Raw genomic sequence first — 19,894 nt, forward strand, 5'->3', positions numbered from 1 at the left:
AACACATTGTGTGCCCTTGTATTCTTTCAGAATAGCGACACGGAGTGCCCCCATGTTAATTGGATGATTTTTCAATACAGCATATTTTCAGATGGGGGTCCGCAGCCAAATACAGATAATTCTGGGGGGTTCCTGACATGAAAAGGGTTGAGCACCATTGACACAGAAACATAGGTTTTTTCTGAAAACTGTTAGGCTTTAGAAGCCTTTTTTTCTGAAATCTGCCTCAGGTCTAAATGGGTTATACGGTGTATATTATAAAGGCTTGTGTCTTGGTTCATTCCTCATAGGGACGGTGGATATGAAACGTCGCCTCTGATCGGCAAGTACTGTACTGTGGCACCCCCGGTGGTGCTGTCGCACAGCAACCGCCTCTGGGTCCGGTTCCGTGCGGACCATTCTGGCACGCGCCGGGGCTTCAGCGCCCACTGGGACGGCACCGAGACAGGTGTGTGTCTGTGTGTGTGTGTGTGTGCAATAAAGGTTATAATGGTTTTGTATATTCAGTTTGTTTCTAGTGCGTTTGCTAGTTTTTATCATACACTTCGTTTTTGTTTAGTTTTTATTAGTTTAGGTTAGTTTTACTTTTTTCGCCCCTTTTCAATCCTGCACCTGACTCATAAGTCAGGTGCAGGATTGAAAAGGGCCAGAGTATGAATAGTGTAATAAAAACTCAAGAAAAGCTAGCATTTAAAAAAAAAATATTTAGTTAGTTCGTTAGTTAGTTTAGTTAGTTCTGTAAACGTAGTTTTAGTTGCCGTGCCTATGTACCTCCACAGGCTGTGGAGGTACCCTCAGCACCTCGTCCGGGACCTTCACCTCTCCCGGCTACCCCCTGGCGTACCACGCCAACGCAGAGTGCTACTGGACCCTCAGGACCAACGTGGGCAGTCTGGCCGTCCTCTCCTTCAGCCAGTTCCACCTGGAGTCCCACACCACCTGCGCCTTTGACTACCTGACTGTGAGTACAGCACTTTAAGACGCTGGCAGAATAGCCATGCAACCATAGAGTTATAGGATAGAGGATATAGGGCTCCATTTTCGTTTGATCTTTCTAAATACACTGTTTTGGGATTTAGCAGTGGGGAAGGGGTGTTCCCCCACTAAAGTTGGAATTTTGGTTATCTGTCTAAATCCCTAAAACACCTCTGTTACCCGTTATATTATGCATAGGTGTGGTTTGGGCGTTAATAATAATTATTAAACCAATCAGGGGTCCACGTGCCATTGCCTTTAAGAGATCCCATATCAGTTGCCCGTTATGCCCAGTTCTATAATGCTTCATAGCCTTACAGTCTATAGCCCATGGAAGAGTGATGTTGCTCTCTTGAAGTCTCACTTGTGACTTGTTGAAGCACCCGGAAGAACGTAGCATATGCCAACCAAAAATGTAATATATATACAGAAAAATAATTAATGATGTTTGGGAGACAAGAAATATGTTCCTGGGGTTTTTCCAAAAGCCAATCTACAACGCCTCATGATGCGACAAGTTGAGAGCTTGTAGATTTGCTATTTTTGAAAGATTCTGCAAAATTGTGACTATTTTAACAGTTTGAACAAACAAATCCTCTCCTTGGCACAACATATTTTCAGTTGGGGTCTTCATGGCACAAAGTCTTTTCAGTTGGGGTTCCATGGCACAAAGTCTTTTCAGTTGGGGTTCCATGGCACAAAGTCTTTTCAGTTGGGGTTCCATGGCACAAAGTCTTTTCAGTTGGGGTTCCATGGCAAAAAGTATTTTCAGTTGGGGTTCCATGGCACAAAGTCTTTTCAGTTGGGGTTCCATGGCACAAAGTCTTTTCAGTTGGGGTTCCATGGCACAAAGTCTTTTCAGTTGGGGTTCCATGGCACAAAGTCTTTTCAGTTGGGGTCTTCATGGCACAATGTCTTTTCAGTTGGCGTCTTCATGGCACAAAGTCTTTTCAGTTGGGGTCTCCTTGGCACAAAGTCTTTTCAGTTGGGGTTCCATGGCACAAAGTCTTTTCAGTTGGGGTCTCCTTGGCACAATGTCTTTTCAGTTGGGGGTCCCCCTAACATTTGTGAATCACTGTTAATTCAGTTAATTGTCCTAGCAAAACGGCCGCTATGTGTCTTGCTGTAGCCTTGTGCCTGTTGCGTTGAAAGGCTACAGCGAGACACACAGCGGCCGTTTGGCTAGAACAATCGTAGCCTAATCTGGAATAAACAGTTGTTTCATGACTCTGACCTCTTGAGACATTCCTAGGGGGGGTTCCTCCGGGTCTTTTTGCACTGACCAATGGACACTTTATTGTTTGGCATTGCACTGTTAACTTAAACATTTCCTGTCATTACTATGCCTCTGGGCGACTGATTTTAAAGGTATCTTAATACATGTTGTGTCTGCATGTGTGTAGGTGTATGACGGGGACAGCACCAATGCTCCACTGCTGGCCAGGCTGTGTGGCAACCAGATCCCCGCCCCCATCAACGCCTCCAGCAACGAGCTCTATGTGAAGCTCCGCACCGACAGCAGTGTCAGTGCCGGAGGATTCCTGGCCTCCTATAGCACCAGTGAGCGCACGCACGCACACACGCACGCACGCACGCACAAGACAAAAGGTTACATCAAAGACAGTAAAGTGTCCTTTGGCTGGTTGGGTTACTATGGTAACAGGGGTGAGATAATAGACTAATGGGGTTCCGAAAATGAAGGAGGTAATCCCACAATGAAAGAGCGTGCGTGCGTGCGTGCGTGCGTGCGTGCGTGCGTGCGTGCGTGCGTGCGTGCGTGCGTGCGTGCGTGCGTGCGTGCGTGCGTGCGTGCGCATGACATTGACTAATGTGGGCCTAGTAATTTAAATTCTGTATTGCCCTTTAAGAACTCTGCTAAACAACACTTTATACACTTTATACCTTGCACTTTGTTTCTTGTATGTATGCCTTTCTGCTTTGTCTCGTAGTGTAATGTCTTTGTCTCGTAGTGTAATGTCGTGCTCTTCTCCATGCAGACTGCGATGGCGTGCAGATCTCTGGGAAGCCCTTGGGTAGGATTGAGTCTCTGAACTACCCCAACAACTACCCCAACTATGCGCTGTGCAGCTGGACCATACAGGCCAACATGGGCAACACCGTCAACTACTCCTTCATCGCCTTCGACCTGGAGCGGGTCAGCAGCGCTTGTGAATACTACGACTACGTCAAGGTACACACGCGCATGCACGCACGCACACACATGTTGACTGCATAAACCATAGTGTCTATTCATGGGTAGGACATTCAGCAAAATAGGCCAAACTATTATATCACATGCCTCATTAATTAACACATTCTGTACATAATACGTCTGGAAACGTCATAGGGATTGGAACCGAGAGGTGCCTTCGACGTCTGTGGACGTCCTAGCGACGTCCAAACGACACGGGGCGAGATAAGAATATTCAGAATTATTCCTATTTTTTTCTTTCGCTTTTCGCTTGCCGTATGCTAACGCTCTGTGCAACTATTAGCTTGTCATTGACTCCCATGTTAGCGCGGCGGAAAGAATGACTCGTATCTCCTCATCCAGGGAGCTCTCCGTGGTGTTGAAAGGATCGACATGCTGGTGCTTCATTTCTGCTCCTCATCCGTCTCTCCCGCAAAATATGAACGCTTTTTGGAGCGTATATAAATATATTAAGATGATCGGGGATTGTGAGGTCACTTTGTCAAGTCAACTTTTTTAAGAAAGTGTTTCCGGTTCATGGCTTTCAGAGTAAAAGCGATCAGACTACTCTGGCACCCCGGAGCTTCTATTTTGATGCACTTCCTGTACTCAATGTGTGAGTAAAGAGATTTGTGGCTCTATTTTCGTCCATGCTAAACCCATATCCCTGAACTTCTTTGCCTTTTTTAATTTTTTTATTTAGATTTTTTTTTGTTGGAATAGTTAAAATAGCCAATTTACAAGCTCACAAGTTCACAACATGTCGGAAGGTGGTGTTGTGTAGGTTTCCAGTCAGTGAGAATGAGACGTCGGACTATAAGTGAAGCAAAGGCTATATAGCGTTTGACTGGTGTTTTTGGAGGGTTGTATTCTGGGGGGAGTATACAACGAAGATATGTATATGTCTATGTGTTACATACAATACATAACACCCATGTGTGCACTCTCAGAGTCATGGGGTTCCTTGAAATAAAATTAAAACAATGTTTCAGAACCATGACAGATATGTTGATCTGTCATAGGAAAAGGTGAACATACAAGGTTTCCCTCCGACAGCAGTGACATGGTACTGGAGCACAGTTGTTGCTCCAGTATGCTCAGTGTGTTCTGGTCTGGTGGGGGCTCTGGTTGTTCTGATGGGAACCTGTTTGAAGTATATTCTACTTCTACTGTGTCTTACATAACGGACTCTCACTGGTGGAAAAACAAAGAAGGACTTTTGGAGGAAAAGAGAAAAGGAAAGATGACTGCATTTCTATCGGACTGCTTTCCTACCGGCCCCTCTGTCACCATGGCTACACACACACACACACACACACCATGACATCATCCGCACAATGAATAACAGACAAGCGTGCAGTGCACACACGCACGCGCGCGCGTGTGTGTGTGTGCGTGTGCGTGCGAGTGTGATTTCTTTGGCAGTGTTTAGCTAGGCTGATGTCATACATTCCATAGGACTGCAAGAGAGAGACACTGTGCAAGAAAATACAACTAAACAAGAGTGTGTGTGTGTGTGTGTGTGTGTGTGTGTGTGTGTGTGTGTGTGTGTGTGTGTGTGTGTGTGTGTGTGTGTGTGTGTGTGTGTGTGTGTGTGTGTGTGTGTGTGTGTGTGTGTGTGGGCGTGGGCGTGTGCATATACTGTACAGTACAGTACATGCAGTATGTGTTTCCTATGTGTATATTGTGCCTGTGTGTGTTTTCGTAATACACACACTGTATACCGGTATACAGTCTGCATACGTCATGCTGCATGCAACGTGCTAATTTGTATGTGCGTGCATGTGTGTGTGTGTGTGTGTGTGTGTGTGTGTGTGTGTGTGTGTGTGTGTGTGTGTATGTATGTGCGTGCGTGCGTGTGTGTGTGTGTGTGTGTGTGTGTGTGTGTGTGTGTGTGTGTGTGTGTGTGTGTGTGTGTGTGTGTGTGTGTGTGTGTGTGTGTGTGTGTGTGTGTGTGTGTGTGTGTGTGTGTGTGTGTGTGTGTGTGTGTGTGTGTGTGTGTGTGTGTGTGCGTGCACGTCTTCTTAAAAGCAGAACATCTGTCTCTTGTCATTGTCAGTGTGTCAGGTCATACTCTTATCAGATCAGGTTTCCAAAGTAACCAGGCCAATTAAAGCTTAGTCTCACACAATGTGCCTTTGTAAAGCTATCATTTGTGTCTGCCTTGTGTGATCTTGCAGATCGGCAATTTCCTCTATTTTTGAAGACTAGTTATGATCTTATTAATGATAATTCTGGACGGATCTAACAATTTAAGACGGGTATACTAGCTATAGGACACCTATTGGCAACTGTCTGAAGCGCATATGAAGCACATTTCCCTTGGATAAGCATGGATTCCCTCTTGAATGACCGGGAGGAAAAAATATGATTTCCCCACCAATGCATCTGTACGGAGATGACATAAAACGTACGGATTGTATAGATTCAGACATAAGACCATGAGCAACAATATTTAACTTTTTGATTACCTTGAGATCAGCTTCTAAAAATGTCTTCTACATCTTGACAGTTTTCTGAAAAAGCTATGTTTCTGTGTCAGTGGTTCTTCGATTTAAAATAAATAGCAGACCTACTTTCAATAGCTAAAGCATAACATGACGCTAACACCTAATTTCTCTATGCTATACTGTCTGGCATCTCTTCCCCATGCAGCTCTACAACGGGCCTAACACGCAAGCCCCACTGATTGGCGCGTTCTGTGGGAACACGCCCCCTCCAGCGAGCACCACGACGGGCTCCTCCCTCACGGTGGTGTTCCGGACGGATCACTCCGTGGTCAGGTCCGGCTTCCAGATGCTGTGGACCCAGAACGGTGAGACACAACCAACTTGTAGATCCGCTGTTTTTGCAGTCAGGGCCTCAAATTCGGTAAGAGGGCACTTTTGGAAGAAAATAGCCGATCTACAAGCTCACAGCCGATCTACAAGCAAAATATCGGATCTACAAGCTCTCAACACGTCGCAGTGTGACACGTTGAGAGCTAGTAGATCTGCTCGTTTCAGAGCGCGACTCCGCAATCGTTGGCTACCGGCAATGCCGCGATGACATGGCTTTCTAAAGAAATGATTTCAATGCAACATGCTGCGAAAGAAATGCCACTCCAAGTGGCATTTGCATTTATTTCAGCATTAGTAAATGCTGCATTCATGGTCTGGAGAGGGCAGTTGTTTTACAGACGGGTAAAAGGGCAGGGGCCGAAGCCCCCATGTGATGTCTATATCTGTATGCACGTCGTGCGCACAGACGCATGTGCTAAGCGTTCATTTTGACCTGGTGCGGTGGTTGACAGGTTGCGGCGGGGTGCTGTCGGGCCCCAGTGGCTCCTTCAACAGCCCGGGTTACCCCAGCAGGTACCCAGAGAACAGAGAGTGCATCTGGTACATCACCACGGACAGCGACACCAGCGTCACCATCACCATCCACGAGTTCAACATAGAGTACCACCCCGACTGCAACTACGATGTGCTGGAGGTGAGACCCCCGAGTGGCGGAAAGTACCCCTATAGAGCGCCGCAGTCCCCGCCCCCTTTCAGAAAAGCGAGTGGCCCAGGAAGTGGAAGCCCCATGCATTCTCCCATCGGCACTTTTAATATAATTTATTTAAAGACGGTTACGCCGCGGACAAGTCCAATTCGGATCGTGACGAATCATGACAATGAACACAATCTTTTGGGCCGATCAAATAATTTATAAGACGAAAAACAAAACAAATAGTGTTGTCTCCTGACTTTCTTTTCTTCTTTCTAATGATTTGATCGGCCCAAAAGATTGTGTTCATTGTCATGATTCGTCACGATCCGAATTGGCTTTGTCCGCGGCGTAACCGTCTTTAAATAAATTATATTAAAAGTGCCGATGGGAGAATGCATGGGGCTTCCACTTCCTGGGCCACTCGCTTTTCTGAAAGGGGGCGGGCCTGCGGCGCTCTATTGTGCTGCATTATAAGACGCGCGTTACGCACATGGCATCACTGAGCGTCCGTCCACCTCCATGAAAGTGCTGCAGTTCCACTTTTCGTCAGTAGGTATAGTGGCAGCTTCAACGTTGGATAGCCTTACTGGGGGGCTTGTTCCAAACAATGGCTCCAAGACCAACTCCAAGATGGTCTGCCTAATAGTCAAATTGACCTTTGCCCTCTTAGGTATTCGGCGGCCCCGACCTGACGGCTCCGCGTCTGGCCCAGCTGTGCACCACCACCACCAGCCCCATGCAGGTGTCCAGCACCAGCAACATGCTGACGGTGCGCTTCAAATCGGACGCCTACGTCAGCGGGGGAGGGTTCAACGCAAGCTGGACCCAGGTCCAGGGAGGTGGGTTTGTGTGTGGCTGGACCGCACACACGCATGCACGCACACACACGCACAAACACACACACACACACACACACACACACACACACACACACACACACACACACACACACACGCACACACACGCTAAACATCTCTACTGATGGTCAGTGACATGCACATTTAGACATTTTATGAAAAGAATGAGTAAATCATATTGCCGTGTCTCCTCTCATCTCCTCTCCTCGTCCTCTCCTCTCTTTCATCATCCTCTCCTCTTCCCCTCCTCTCCTCTCCTCTCCCCTTCTCTCCTAATCTCGCCCCTCCCCTCTCATCTCCTCTCCTCATCCTCTCCTCTTCCCCTCCTCTCCCCATCTATCCTCTCCCCTCCTCTCCTCTCCTCTCCCCTTCTCTCCTAATCTCGCCCCTCCCCTCTCCTCTCCTCCAGGCTGTGGGGGGCCAGTAACTGCTCCGTATGGGGAGATCCACTCCCCTCTGTACCCCAGCAACTATCCCCATAACGTGCAGTGTACCTGGGTCATCAGTGTGGACCCCGGCCACCGGGTGCTCTTTAACTTCTCAGACGTAGATATTGAGCCTCAACAAGGCTGCGTCTGGGACTATGTGCTTGTAAGTGCAACTTTTCTTTTTGTCAACTTTCATACTTGGTCAAGAATGAGAGAGAGAGCGAGTGCATCTGCCGCGGAACACCAGCGACATTCAGTACTGTTTCTCGGCGGCATCAGTCAGACACTCTACCCCAAACCCTTACCCTAACCATCAGTCTGACACTCTACCCCAAACCCTTACCCTAACCATCAGTCCCACACTCTACCCCAAACCCTTACCCTAACCATCAGTCTGACACTCTACCCCAAACCCTTACCCTAACCATCAGTCCCACACTCTACCCAAACCCTTACCCTAACCATCAGTCTGACACTCTACCCAAACCCTTACCCTAACCATCAGTCCCACACTCTACCCAAACCCTTACCCTAACCATCAGTCTGACACTCTACCCCAAACCCTTACCCTAACCATCAGTCCCACACTCTACCCCAAACCCTTACCCTAACCATCAGTCCCACACTCTACCCAAACCCTTACCCTAACCATCAGTCCGACACTCTACCCCAAACCCTTACCCTAACCATCAGTCCCACACTCTACCCTAAACCCTTACCCTAACCATCAGTCCCACACTCTACCCAAACCCTTACCCTAACCATCAGTCCGACACTCTACCCCAAACCCTTACCCTATCCATCAGTCTGACACTCTACCCAAACCCTTACCCTAACCATCAGTCTGACACTCTACCCCAAACCCTTACCCTAACCATCAGTCTGACACTCTACCAAAACCCTTACCCTAACCATCAGTCTGACACTCTACCCAAACCCTTACCCTAGCCATCAGTCTGACACTCTACCCAAACCCTTACCCTAACCATCAGTCTGACACTCTACCCCAAACCCTTACCCTAACCATCAGTCTGACACTCTACCCCAAACCCTTACCCTAACCATAATCGTAAACACGACGCAAACGCATGTTGGGCCAAGTCAAGTGTCATAATCCCGGCCTTCGGCCTGGTGAAAACAACCAGTACTCTCTTTAACCGAGTCCTCATCCCAGAGTGATATGACTCATGGATAAGGGTTTGAACTGCTTTTCAAAAATAATCATGTCACGTTGTGTCTTGCAACAAACAACATCACTTCATAGACTTGTGGCTTTCTTTTAGATTCCGGAACTAGAGGTTCGGGCAACTACGGTTCAACTGTGTTCTCTACGCACTTGTGACACTCTGGTTCAACTGTGTTCTCTACGCACTCGTAACACTCTGGTTCAACTGTGTTCATAGACTTCATAGACTTGTGGCATTTTTTTTAATTCCGGAACTGGTTCTCTCAGCTGGTTCTGTGGACAAACCAGTTATTTACTTGTCCTTGACTGAATCAACTGATTGGGTTACACATTGCAGCAGAACGTATTGGCAACAGAGAGAAGGGAAACAATATAGTGGACTACAATTTATAATATTTGAAATTGTTATAATCGGGAGCAGTTGGCGGTCAGCGACTATCGAACCGGGACGGGAACATTCTGACTTCCATACAACTGCAATACTTTTTGAACAATTAATTGCCGCCCAATAATGTTACAAAATGGTGACCGTGATTTTAATGGGTGAACATAAACTAAAAGTTTAGTTTTAACTTACTTACAGTCTGTCTGTCTGTCTGTCTGTCTGTCTGTCTGTCTGTGTGTGTGTCTCTCTCTCTCTCTCTCTCTCTCTCTCTCTGTCTGTAGATCTATGATGGTCCGAGCATGTCATCTCCCATGTTGGCTCGTGTGTGTGGCAACACCACCCCCCCTGCCATCACATCCACCCAGAGCACCATCTACGTACGCTTCCGCTCAGACTCCTCCAACGCTCACCGGGGCTTCAGCGCTCGCTTCTCCGAGGGTGCGGCTCTCCTCCAATAGCGATCGTATCAATGATATAAAATGGATATTGAGTGTATCAAAAGCTCTCTCTGCATAATAGGACAGCTACTAGAGCCATCAACGACTTGCGGTAAACGGTGAAACATAAATGATATCGCAGAGGATGCTGCACTCACACTTCTGATTTGTTTGTGGCTTTCTGCCTTGTCAGGCCAGAGCCTATATTATGTGGCAAGCGCCTGGACCACTTGGCCAGCGGGCGCCCATGCAACTATCATTCATTCATTCATGTCAGTGGAAGCGGGCAACGTGAAGGTTCAAAGCTGCTACAAAAAGTGTTGTTTTAACCATTTCCACCCAGCTTCTCTCGTCACACAAATCCTGGTTTGTTGTGTAATGTGGGGGAAAAACTAATAATTTCCGTCAGTCAGTTCCATGTTCTTTTTAACACCAGCCAGGTTTTATATTTCCCCTTCATACTTTTCTCGCTCGTCGGACACTTTCTCGCACACTTGACGTCGACGGCGAATCAGTGACCGATGTGCTGCGTTGTTCTGTAACATTGTGTCATTGTATCTTGTGCGGCTGCCAGTGTCAACAAACACAGCATGAACATCACACATCATGTGATCCCTGCAGAGGCTTTGAAACGTCATTCTGTTTTTCCTCCTTCGACTGCAGCGTGCGGAGCCACCATCGTGACAGATGATGTGGGCGGGGCTATTGCGTCACCACGGTACCCGGGCATGTACCCAGCCAATCAGAACTGCAGCTGGATCATCACCGCCCAGGAGCCATGTGAGTCAACCAATCATAATACTTGGATGTAACTCATTTACCGCCGAGATCGCCTTTGGCACCTTTTTAAAGATCATGGTAAGGAAAATACCTGTGTGAATCACAGTGACAAAGTGTGTCACAAAGCAGTACAGTGTTGTTGTGCAGCAAACATGTCAAAGTCAATGAAGTTTTAAGAGACAAGTCATGATCTCTCTCTCTCTCTCTCTCTCGCTCTCTCTCTCTGCACAGTCAACCATGTCACTCTGTCATTTACGGAATTTGATCTGGAGATGGTCAACTCCAACTGCAGCCATGACGCTGTGGAGATCCTGGATGGAGACAACTACCAGGCTCCTTCTATAGGTAGTGGTGTTCATGACAAAACTCATTTTCAATTAATGCTGCGGTTTTATTCTTAACTACTTAAGCCCTTTATTTGTACTGTATACTTTGTGTGACAAATATAGCAAATACTAAGCTGTAAGCATTGTAAGCTTGTAGATTGGCCCATTTTAGAAAACAATGTTTGATCATACCCACAATATTGACAGGTTGAAAGTGCTCAAGGGCTGTTGTCAGACGTCTTTTAGGCACATTGCTGCCACGTTGCGTTTAGCGTTTTGCCTGATGATATCTGATGATGACGTCGTCCTGTTAGGTCGCTACTGTGGGACTCAGCTCCCTCATCCAGTCACGTCATTCAGCGACGCCCTGGTGGTCAACTTTGTCACCGACTCCTCCGTGTCCAGGAAGGGCTTCCGAGCCACGTACTCTGCATCCACCTCAAGTAAGACTCTCTTCAGTCATCATTTGACCAAATAACCCTATTGGCCTGAATATAAAACTGTTTTTATTCTCCAATGGAAACGGGGTCGTATTATAATCGGGGGCTAGACTATTTGACAGTCAATGTTCATTTTCCACAAATGAGTCTTGAAAAATTCTTATAATCGGCACAACACGGTCATTAGTTGTAAAGTAAACTGTCGTTTTTTAAGACACTCTCCTCTCCTCTCCTCTCCTCTCCTCTCCTCTCCTCTCCTCTCCTCTCCTCTCCTCTCCTCTCCTCTCCTCTCCTCCAGGTTGTGGAGGAGCCTTGGTCATGGAGACCGGAGCGTTCAACAGTCCTAACTACCCAGACGCGTACCCTCCCAGCGTGGAGTGTGTCTGGACCATTACCAGCTCCCCAGGGAACCGTCTCCAGCTCTCATTTATGTTAGTTAACCTAGATAAGATATATCTGCTCTCTGCAAATATGTGTGTGTGTGTGTGTGTGTGTGTGTGTGTGTGTGTGTGTGTGTGTGTGTGTGTGTGTGTGTGTGTGTGTGTGTGTGTGTGTGTGTGTGTGTGTGTGTGTGTGTGTGTGTGTGTGCGCTGGAGAGTCAGAAGAAGATTGTCAGGGACCTTTTGGAGACTTTAAGGGCAGATTCACACATTTCACACATACTCAAACTGTTCCTCAAATACAATTGCCTGGTCCCCGCTGGCCACGATTCACATTGATCCTTGATTCTTCCCGAGTACACTTCATTCAGCTTTCACGTTGAATCGATCCGTATCCGAGTACACTTCAATCGGTCCCGAGACTACCTCCGTGCAGTCCCGGGAATGGTTGGGTGATCCGCTCACGGGAACGCTACGCAGCATTCACACTATACCACAACAACTGCCAAGTGGTCCTGAATGCACAACCAGGACCATAGTGTGAATCTGCCCTCACTGAGTGATACACCTGAGAATAGCAGGTTCAATCTTTAGGCGGCCCAACATGATGTCACTGTGTGCTTTCCTGATGTGCACGGACTATAGTTTATTTAGCGTTATTTATTAATCGGGTCAATAAATCCAAAAAAGAAACACACCAATAAAGAAAGTGGAACCAACTCTAACATTAAACTCAATGGACGGAGCCGCCCTGATCTTTTATGTGGCCCTATTACTACTTTGAATGGTGTCCTCATGCTCTATTCACGCATTCCATAGACTCATCACCAGCTCCATATACATGGGGCAGCGGTGGCCGAACGGTTTGCGGAGCGGTCTTGATGCCGGAAGGTCGCCAGTTCGCATCCCCGGACCGGCACGTTAAATTTACCACCGCTGAAGTGCCCTTGAGCAAGGCATTGAACCCCTACCATGAAATGTTCTATGAGCAGGGTGTAGCTGTAAACAAGTCCTTGGCTTAGTCCACTTCCCTGGGTAAACAAAGAACGTTGCTTTGCTTTGCATACGATATTGTGATGTCACGTGGTGTATTTCGAGTGGGCCTTTTGACTCAAAGGCTTTCAGCTTTGAGGAAGAAACCAAAAATACACAGGGAAGACATTATTTCAATATTCTAACCACACCTGGGGGGGTGGTTATTAGAGTAATGTTACAGTAACTCCATAGACACATACAAAAACAGAAAAAGTAAAAAGAAAAATCACGCCACGGCATCTTTAATTCATGTCAAAGACACACTTGTGTGAGTGTTGGTGTGTCCACTTTGTGTCTCCCCCCCCCCCCTGTAGAATGTTCCAGCTGGAGGGGGGCACTGACTGCAGCAACGACTACGTGGAGATCAGGGAGGGCAACTCCACCGGGTCTCTGGTGGGCCGCTTCTGCGGCGCCTCCCTGCCGTCAAACTACACGTCCCTGGTCGGCCACATCCTCTGGGTCAAGTTCAGCTCCGACCACTCCATAGCCGGATACGGCTTCAGAGCAACCTTTGCGCACCGTGAGTGTGTTTGTGTATTGATTTTATTTAATACTTTATTAGCACATTTCTTTTAGGGGCGCTAGCCCCTCCTATGCGCAGCTTTATGTGTGCTTGTACATAGTAAGTATTTTGTAGTAAGGATTTGATGATTTGATGATTTGATTGGCAGAAGTCAAAGTTTATGCAAAAAGAATAACACAGAAAGAAAGCACCCAGGAGGCTTGTTTGCATTGAGGTCCGTTGTGCTAAATTCAACAGCATACAATGTTTATGTTATGTTTTACTATCCACGTGAGGACCAAAAATCACAAGGGTGGTGAAAACAGACAAACCTAAGCCCTATATATTTGTCGTATGACAAATATAGAAAGTAGACGATCTACAAGTTCACAACTGGTCACGATGTGATGCGTTGTGAGCTTTTTCTGCTATCTCCGGTCGGATGTCCTGCACGGTGTCGTCTTATGTCTGTCTTTTTGTGAAAAAATAATTGAATGCACTCATGTTATGTCAAAACAAATTCCTATGTGTGTATACACAAATGGCAAATAAAGGTATCTGAATCTGAATGCCATTTTTGGACACTAGTTTGAAAGTGGTTAGCAGACAATTAAGGCATATTCAACAGTAGTCCAGTTTCCGGTGAAGAGGCAACCACCGAAAACTACTTGACGTCACCGCTCACACAAACGCATCTCTCTGTTTTTACTAACCGAAACGGTGGTCACCCCTTCACCGAACACTGGACTATATGAATTGGCCTTCACTTCAGAGATCTCTCTCCCTTCCTGCAGTGTACGGCAACGACCTGACGGGGGATTGGGGCCAGATCGCCTCTCCTCTGTACCCCCGCACCTATCCCAACAACGCAGACTACCGCTGGACCATCACCGTGGACGGAGACAGCTACGTGGAAATCAGATTCCTGGACATGGACATAGAGGACCTGTTGGACTGCTACTACGACCAGCTCATAGTAAGGGAGCACTTTATGTGTATTACATGGATTCAAGTTCTCGGTCGCCACGACTGAGTTCAGTCATTTGGATTCCACAGCCGTCCCGAATGGAATTATGTTATGTGTATGAAAATAGCCAATCTCATAGATTGGCTATTTTCACAATACTAGGCGTCCGTCCGTCCGTCCGTCCGCGGCCTAATACATATTTAATTTGGGGGGTCCTTGACATGAAATTGTTTGAGAACCACTTGACTTAATCCACTATTGGTCCCCTGCTCCTCCAGGTGTTTGATGGACCCAACGTCCACTCCTACCCCATGGGGACGTTCTGTGGTCTGAACCTGCCCCATCCGGTGCGCAGCACGGGCAGCACGGTCACTCTGGAGTTCCAGTCAGATACGGTGGTGGGAGGACGAGGCTTCCTCCTGGAGTGGACGGCCATACAGAACTCTGGACCGCTGCCCACCATCGCTCCAGGTCTGGTTTATTCATTTTTGTAGTTTAATTTAGTATGTGTTTAGTTTAGTAAGTGTATTACGTCTATGGATGGATGTACTGTACATATGTACATAATTATGTCCAAAACCTTGGTACTTCATAGTTCATACATTGTCAGATACTTGAATGTATCCAAATACAGTAGTATCACCACTTTACCCAAATACAGCTCAAGGGGAGGTTTATGACTATTAATCTGGCGATTATTTTTTTCTAATAATGGACAAAACAACTATCATCAACAAATCTATCAACAAAAATAAAAGTAGAAACATGGAGATAGCTGTTTTTTTCCCAGACAGCGAACTGGAAACCGAAATTTGTACCCTCTCAGAGTTAAATTAATATTTGTGTGTGTGTGTGTGTGTGTGTGTGTGTGTGTGTGTGTGTGTGTGTGTGTCCTGTCCTCTCAGGTGCATGTGGCGGTGCCCTGATGCCTGACGACACGCCACGTTTCCTGTTCTCGCCCGGCTGGCCTGAGAACTACGCTCACAACCTGGAGTGCACGTGGGTGATCCGCTCCCCGGACTCCACCGTGGAGCTCAACATACTCTACCTGGACATGGAGGACTACCCTGGATGCTTCTTCGACACCCTCGACATCAGAGATGGTATATATTTACGGTCCTTCGGTCGGTCAGTCGGTCGGTCCGTCCGTCCGTCCACGTACACAGAGACATCTCTCTGACTCTCTCTGTTAACATGAAGGTTATTATTTGTTCAGGGGGATTCAAGCCAGTTATAACTGATAATTCCTGTAACAATTATCTGTAACAACAGTCTGCAAGACTTCTCAGTTGCACAGGGAAGACACTGTCATTATTCTATTGCTTTTTTGTGATGCATTTTTGTGTGATTTGTGTGTGTGTGTGTGTGTGTGTGCGTGTGCGTGTGCGTGTGCGTGTGCGTGTGCGTGTGCGTGTGCGTGTGTGTGTGTGTGTGTGTGTGTGTGTGTGTGTGCGTATGCGTGTGCGTTCCCCCATGGCCAGGCGAGACCAACCTATCCCCTCTCCTGGCCAGCGTGTGCGGCCGGCAGCTGCCCGGTCCTCTCCACTCCACCGGAGACTCCATGTTCATCCGCTTCACCTCGGACAGCAGCCTCAGCGGACGAGGGTTCAACGCCTCCTACACCAGAGGTCAGCAGGTCAACTGCACCATGTGACTGGAAGCTCTGTTTCCAGTCACATGGTGCTGGGCAAATTAACCCAAATTATACAACAGGTCGTTGAATACAAAGAAGAAGAAGCGCTGTCGTGGTCCTTGTAGTTACAGTATAGAAACTGTAAACGGGTGCTCGTTGCTGAGGGTTCAATAAGGGCAAAACAGAAGGAGATCCAAGTCACTCTGTTGCAGTCAGGTATAAAAGGCCTTTATTTAAATGACATCAGCTCGGCAAAGAGCATTAAAAGAAACGACTCACGTGTTTCGGCTTTCAGGTCTTCGTCATGGGACCCTGAAGGACGTTTCGAGGAAGTAATCTGATTGGTTGAAAACAGCCATTTATTTTGCAAATATCTTAGTTTTAAGGGTAACTGTTGTATAATTGCAATATTACACTCGAGGGCGTGGTTTACCGTCATTAATGCACTCCTGCCTTTCGGAGATTTTATGCAGCATTGCAGGTGTGCGTTATTGATGGCAAACCACACCCTCTCGTGTAATATTGCTTAATTATACAGTATCAAAACTGTATAATTGTTTCTATTTCCCGCTTTTGTGCCACGGAAACAAATACATCTTCAATACAAGAAATAAATGTTCAGAATCTACAGCTTGGTATTCTCCATATGCAGACCGCGGCCATCTTACCATAAGAGTTATTGGCAAGGTGCTACCTAGGTGCAACTTCCAATGGCAGCCCATTCATCCAAACATAAAAGTCATATCTAATTGTATTAAACAATGTCAACCACCAACATTGCAGCTGCACGGAAAGCTTGAATTATTCTCTTTCTATCCTCAAAGTGTTTGTTTCATAAAAATCCACTGCAGACATTTGTGTCCTTGCAGGTGATTCTTTTTCTAAGTGCTGGAGTTTGGAAGTGCTCATTAGATATCACTCAACTGTCCTGTGTACCACCTGTTTATAATTAGCACATAATGCAGGAGGCAGCAGGCTTTACTGAAAACGAGTGCTTCCAAACTCCGATGGAAACATGGCTGCGGTCTGCAAATGGCTGCAGATAACCAACACACCAACATAGCCAATGCAAAATGTATGCTTATTGCTTATCAACAACAGATAAATACCGGCTACTGCCATCGGTTTATGTCAGTTTTAATGCAGATACCGATGTTGACTGATACGTCGGTGCATCCCTCGACGATACAGTAGAGATGGTGGAATTGGGCAAAGTGCTGAATGCGGTCGGTGTTCTGTCTGTGTCTCCATGTGTCCATGGCAGGTTGCGGGGGCCTCCTCCATGCTGACCGCGGCGTCCTGAGCAGCCCTCGCTACCCGCAGAACTACCCGCCGGGCCTGGACTGCAGCTGGCACGTGATGGTGACGCCCGGCCTGCGCGTCTCCGTCAACTTCGAGAGCCCCTTCCAGGTCCAGGGCTTTGGCACGGGCTGCAGCACCGGCGACTACCTGGAGGTTAGCGAGTACATGATATAGAGATGGATACTTTAGTTTTATGCCAAGCAGTCATCATACATTATCTTCATATCACATCTTTGAATATGTATTCTTTTAGAGCGAACATTTTTAACTCAAATATGTGCTTTTGGGGAGGTCCCTGCTGGAACAACATATTTTCAGATGGGGGTCGGCGGCCAATTACCTATATTTTTGGGGGTCCTTGACATGAAAACGTTTGAGAACCGCTGACATGGAAACATAGGGTTTTTCAAGAAAACTGTCAGAATGTGTAGACATGTGTAGAATCGTCCTCAGGTCTAAATGGGTTGTATAAATCAGGATTTACTGTTAGGTATCCATGTACGGTTCTTGTAATAATACATTCGTTGTTGCGACTGCATCATCTTGTTTGTATTAATTGTTATGACTTGTATTATTCTTTGGTGTCCTGTTGTATTATTAATGCCTTGGTGATATGAGAATGTGCGTCTCGCCAATAAAGCGCATTAGCATTTGAATTCAATAATGTGGGAGACCTCGCCTGCTGAGCAGACTCCATTAACAGCACTCAAGTCAGTCATATTGATTGTAATGAAATACTCTTATTGCTTCCATTCTTCTCCTTCTGTTCCAGCCTGCTTTCTCCGTACCTTCTGGAATCTTCCGTCAATCCCACGCCCACCTCTCCCTCCTTCCTCTTTTCATCCTCCTGCCCCCCTCTCTCTCGCTCTCTCTGTCTCTTTCTCTCTCTCTCTGTCTATCTCTGGCTCTATGTCTGTCTCTCTCTTTCTCTCCCTCTCAATTCAATTCATTTAGTTTGTTCTATTATTCAATTTATTGGCAGGTAAATCGTAAATAACTTACGATTAACAAATACATAATAATACATGCATGCAATAGCAAACTAACACAAGATAAGATAATCACCCATTGTCCCCTATGGTTGCAGACTGCTAACCTTGAACACCCAATCAAACTCACATGTGGCAAGGGTAATGCGTGGAAAAAGTCTAAATGTATCTGTATGTTTTTCTTTTGTTATTCTTGTCAGTGCTGGGTGGCGGGGTGGTATTATTTTTGTGCTAGCTCAGTGCCCTTGTGGTTAGAGCAGTGATTTTCAACCAAGGGACCACCAGTGGTCTTTAAGTGGGCTCCAGGTGGTCCCCAGCTAAATGATGGAGAGTTGGTATTAAACAAATGTCACATGTGGCCAAGCAGTTGAGCTGTCCACCACACTTTGACCACAGTGACCGGTGAGTCTGTCTTTCTGACTCTCTCTCTCTCTCTCTAGTTGAGGAACGGTCCAGACGCCTCAGCCCCCTCCCTGGGGGGTCGTCTGTGTGGCTCCAGCTCCCCCAACGTCGTGCAGACCACCGACAATCACCTCCATGTGCGCTTCGTCTCAGATGCCACCAACGAGGCCAGTGGCTTCAAACTCACGTTTGAGGCACATGGCAAGGGTAATGCCCTGTCCTGTATTTCTGTGCTTCTCAAACTTAGATTTTTCTTTTGTTCATTTCTTTTGGTTCTGGTTATATATTAGGCCATGGACATGCATAACTCTAGAGAGTGTACAAATGGAACCAATAACCACCTAGGCTGGACTATGATAATGATATGAACTTTATTTGTATAGCGCTTTTCAAAACATAGTTCCAAAGTGCTGCACAGAGCAATATTAAAAACAACAAGAAACAACAAACGGTAGCAAAGTCAATGTATATACAAATGGCTATAAAACAGTCTATGGCTATAAAACAGTCACTCTGTGTAAAGGTGGGTTTTCAAACGTGACTTAAACAGGGGGACGGATGGTGCTACCACTGGTAGTGCGTTCCACAGTCTGGGTGCCCGAGTGGCAAAAGCCTGGTCACCCCGGGTAACGAAGGGACCACTTGGCAGATGTTGTGGTAGTGTGAATGATGCGTACCGTTCCCGGGAGCGGATCGCCCAACTGTCCCCGGGACCGCATGGGGGGCGGGTCTCTGGACCGTTGAAGTGTATTCAGATACGGATCGTTCCAATGTGAATGCATGCGTACCTAAAGAAGGAAGTGGACTGTTATTTTTAAAAGAACGTGACAATCTCTAGTCGACGAGCCAAGCGTCAACAAAAAAACACAGTCGCTGCACAACGCATAACACCAGCGCATTTCTCAACGCCGCCCGTCTCCTGTTGAATCTGCGTTACACGCAGCACCGCAGTATGCGCTGATCTTATTCTGCGGACTACACGTGGCTCTTGGGATTTGCTTTGTAAAACAAAATAATAATAATGCTAAAGTAGAATCCATAGCAAACTAATATCAAACACTACACTGGAGCACAGAACTGACTGAAAAGCACGCAGGCTGACAGTGAAGTAGTATAACGGCAAAGAGCCAAAGAGGCAATGCAATACAGTGTGTCTGGATTTATTTGAGACAATGTCACAGAGTTGATGGTCAGTGTCCGGGCGC

The 19,894-nt window shown here is 46.8% G+C and overlaps 1 protein-coding gene across 1 annotated transcript in view; it reads left to right on the forward strand.

Moving 5' to 3' along the window:
• The window catches only part of cubn (cubilin (intrinsic factor-cobalamin receptor)), a 77,530-nt gene that overhangs the window by 23,149 nt on the left and 34,487 nt on the right, over window positions 1-19,894 (forward strand). The window contains exons 24-43 of the mRNA XM_080793300.1: window positions 291-448; window positions 780-961; window positions 2,379-2,535; window positions 2,973-3,166; window positions 5,822-5,981; window positions 6,459-6,640; window positions 7,311-7,479; window positions 7,907-8,088; window positions 9,778-9,934; window positions 10,597-10,713; window positions 10,945-11,058; window positions 11,354-11,482; window positions 11,778-11,910; window positions 13,209-13,414; window positions 14,191-14,372; window positions 14,642-14,834; window positions 15,269-15,466; window positions 15,845-15,991; window positions 17,261-17,451; window positions 18,728-18,896. Of these exons, the coding sequence (XP_080649426.1) occupies window positions 291-448; window positions 780-961; window positions 2,379-2,535; window positions 2,973-3,166; window positions 5,822-5,981; window positions 6,459-6,640; window positions 7,311-7,479; window positions 7,907-8,088; window positions 9,778-9,934; window positions 10,597-10,713; window positions 10,945-11,058; window positions 11,354-11,482; window positions 11,778-11,910; window positions 13,209-13,414; window positions 14,191-14,372; window positions 14,642-14,834; window positions 15,269-15,466; window positions 15,845-15,991; window positions 17,261-17,451; window positions 18,728-18,896 (3,320 nt within the window). The remainder of the gene's footprint in view (window positions 1-290; window positions 449-779; window positions 962-2,378; window positions 2,536-2,972; window positions 3,167-5,821; window positions 5,982-6,458; window positions 6,641-7,310; window positions 7,480-7,906; window positions 8,089-9,777; window positions 9,935-10,596; window positions 10,714-10,944; window positions 11,059-11,353; window positions 11,483-11,777; window positions 11,911-13,208; window positions 13,415-14,190; window positions 14,373-14,641; window positions 14,835-15,268; window positions 15,467-15,844; window positions 15,992-17,260; window positions 17,452-18,727; window positions 18,897-19,894) is intronic.

Source organism: Protomyctophum bolini, assembly GCF_963924005.1.
Source record: "Protomyctophum bolini genome assembly, chromosome: 21".
NCBI lineage: Eukaryota > Metazoa > Chordata > Actinopteri > Myctophiformes > Myctophidae > Protomyctophum > Protomyctophum bolini.